Source organism: Habropoda laboriosa, unplaced genomic scaffold, assembly GCF_001263275.1.
Source record: "Habropoda laboriosa isolate 0110345459 unplaced genomic scaffold, ASM126327v1 scaffold143, whole genome shotgun sequence".
NCBI lineage: Eukaryota > Metazoa > Arthropoda > Insecta > Hymenoptera > Apidae > Habropoda > Habropoda laboriosa.
Window position 1 is genome coordinate 141,024 of NW_017100404.1, and position 3,535 is coordinate 144,558.

Here is a 3,535-nt window from a genome sequence, read left to right on the forward strand (position 1 = left end):
GAACAGATCTACGGGCCTCTATAAATTTCTTCGCCACAGTGAAGTAGAGAATACGTTGAATATTTAAATAAAATAGTGCACCTTATTTCTACGTTAGTTTTAAAAAATTTCAAATGTCCGATTTGCAACCTTTTCTACAGTAAAATCACCTCCGAGTGCAAAGGGTTAATATCACAGTTTTAGTAACGTGTAATCGATCATCGCTCTACATACGGTTGCACTTACACAATGAAACGGCTACATATCTAATCTTAACCAAATTGGCGAATATCGCGTATTCCGTAATTATGTACTGCATAACATCCAAAAGGTATCGCGAAACGGGATGGTTATTATCGAGAAGAACGCAGAACGAACGTAACAATTTTCAGTGTCCAAATGCTGTTTCGTATCTTCAAAATTCACCGTTCAGCGTGTTGCTCCAAAGATTATTTATGTTGCAATAATATTTTCAAAACGAGATAAGAGTAGCACGTAATATGATGCTAATTTTGATTCCATGACGAGCGTAAGAATTGTCACGAAGGCAAGTACATATTTGCAGTGTAGTAATAAATAGTCTTATTTTTCAAGTCAATACGCAAATGACACAGATGATAACGTAAAAATCGTCTTTTATGATTTTTCGACACACTTAACCGACGTTTTGTGAAACGACTTTGCTGGATTACTACGTCAGAACTAGTATTACGCAAATATTTCTCCTTTCATTATTCATACATCTGTTATCAATTATGTGTTTTCCTCAATATGATATTCCAAGGACATCTGCTCTCCCCGTAATCACAGATCGACATTCAACCGCAACAATGAAACCTTATCTTATCAATGTGATCAACATCTTGATCAATTCTTGAACGATTCCTTTATAAGCGAGCCCCAGGTAGGCATTACCAGTAAAATCATCTCAATCATGAAGGTGCACGCCCTGATTGATTTCACGTTTATTTGCTCTGTCCTTGGTAAACACTGCTTTTCTCGACTATCGTAGAAACATCTTCCGCGCCGTTACTTTCGTCTAATGTTGATTAATAATTTTTGCAATTGTTAACGTATCAATTTTCTCCTTACTGCGTATTTCGTACCAGGAATGTTGCAGTTTTTAATTTTCATTGCCAAGTAGATTAAAGGAAGTTTTGGAAACACAGGTCCTAAACTTACAACCAGAATTTTGTCGAGTAACCGAATTATTTCTGTTTAATATTTTTAATATATGAAAAATAATTCATTACTTCGCTTTTTCACGAGACGATATTATTAAATGATCGTGCATCTTTTGTAGCTGCTTACTTCTAATTAACACGTTCAATATCGTTCACAGCTCTGCCACAGGCAGAGAATAACGACAAACATGTGGACACCACTATCACTTCTGCTGGGAACAATTCCTCCGAAATCTTAGCCGTGTTCGACGACAACGGCAACGTCGTTCCATTAAACACTAGTGAAACGAACCCGGAAACGTTGGAAGAAACTCAAGACAAACTGAAAAGTAGCATTTTCTTCTATTTACACACGAAAAAAACCGTGGACAATCCCGAGCTGTTGTACTTGAATAATGTTGATTCCGTGAAGAACAGCCATTTTGATCCGAAAAAGGAGACAAAATTTGTCACTCACGGATGGATGAACTCTCGGAACAGTCCATCTTGCACGCTGGTTGTTAGCGGTACGCTTTTATTTGTGCAAAATATTGAATTTATCGTTTAAACTCCTAAGTGACTAACAGAAAATTAGAAAATTTTGCAAAATCTGATTTTCACGATTTTGTCGTGAAATTTGAATTCGAAGATCAGAGAGAAGATTCAAATTTTACCAATTTGAAGTTTGGATTATTTTGAAATAACTCGAGTGCATTATACACTGAGTGTACGCTTATTCGGTACGATACTTTCCGCTTTTCACGCTTCTCCGCTTTACAGCTTTCGTGACACACGGCGATTACAATATCATCGTGACTGACTGGAGTGCGATATCGATTATGCCGTATATTTGGAGCAGCAATAGAGTTGTTATGGTTGCTCAGTACGTGTCTAAGATGATCGACTTCCTTGTGTCGCAAGGAATGAATACTTCTCAGGTGACTTCGGTTGGTCATTCTCTTGGGGGCCACGTAGCCGGACTGGCAGCTTACTACGCGAAAACCAAAGTGAATTACGTCGTCGGTGAGTGCAGTCATTGTTCCTTTATTTTCCATTTTATTAAAAATTATTCTACATCTCATTTTTCACTTTTATTTTTCATCGTCAATTGTCTATCATCCATCCACTTTTCCTTATTATCGTCAATTTTAATAACACGTTGATTTCTTTAAATTCTTAATACTGTTTTGTTGACGATACTGGAAAGTTAACGATCCCCAATATTATTTTACAACTTATAGACCAAGTTTCTTAGTCGTTGAAAATTTCGTCTGGAATTGATCGATCGAAAATGCAGAATTTAATATCCTTTGTCTTACACATCAAACGTAACTCATTTTACGAGTATGGAATCACCGTGCGTTGCAAGTCACGCAAAAGTTTCCACGAATGAGTTGGCAATTTTAAGAAATTCTTACATTCTGATCTCCGCGACGTCAATTTCAAATCGACAAAGAATTAGTCCCAAAGTTTCTTTCGAATCATTTACACCCTGTATCATTTAAATAATTGCGTATAAATACACAAAGCAACGACCTGTCGTAATAAAGATTTTCAACATTTTTTTCACAGCTCTGGATCCAGCTGAGCCCAACTTCCTCTTATCCGGTCCAGATGGAAGAGTTTCCGCCGAAGATGCGGCTTTCGTAGAGGTGATACACACGAACGGCGGTCTTGAGGGTTTCCTCAATGCTCTCGGTCATGCTGACTTCTTTCCGAACGGTGGTTCTGCTCAAAAAGGGTGCATAGTGGACATCGGTGGCTCGTGTTCACACTTGCGTTCTGTCCAGTACTACGCGGAATCCATTAATAGTAAAGTGGGCTTTGTAGCGAAAAGTTGTTCGAGTTATCAGAATTACACTTTGGGTTTATGCGATTCGAACCCTGACGGTCTTATGGGGGGTGCTGAGCCAAACTTCAAACTCAAAGGCAAATATTACTTGAACACAAACGGACAGAGTCCTTTCGCTAAGGGTGCAAAGTAACTTTGATCATCGGTCGATGGAATTCTTAGACTTACGAATTTTGTGACTTGTGATTAGCGGATAGTTGTTGAGAGAATTTCGAAGATGGGTCTGATGTGATTGTAGAAACCATCAAGGGATCGATTCGTAGTTTGCGTTCGTATAGAAAGGATCCTTAATTTGTTGTTATTTAGTGGTTAAGTAGTATAAGCAATATTCGTACAAAAATATCCTTTTTTTCTTATTTTTCATATTTTTGTAACTCATCGATGAAACATTTTTACGAATAAAGTGAAGCTTGCTATACGCAGGAAAGGTAGAAATATCGAATTGATTTTAGCGCTCTACCTGTGCTCCACCGAAGGATTCTCTATTTTCTGTGGAAATTGCAACGAGCAAACAAAAGTGTTCTTTCTTTCGACAAAAGTA

At 37.7% G+C, this 3,535-nt stretch overlaps 1 protein-coding gene across 1 annotated transcript; it reads left to right on the plus strand.

Annotated features, from left to right (window-relative positions):
* Positions 1-913: 913 nt before the first annotated feature.
* Positions 914-3,127, plus strand: LOC108575319 (inactive pancreatic lipase-related protein 1-like). Its single transcript, XM_017938085.1, has 4 exons — positions 914-962; positions 1,322-1,669; positions 1,923-2,165; positions 2,715-3,127. Exons 1-4 carry the CDS (start codon positions 914-916, stop codon positions 3,125-3,127), a joined length of 1,053 nt encoding a protein of 350 aa, XP_017793574.1.
* Positions 3,128-3,535: the final 408 nt, after the last annotated feature.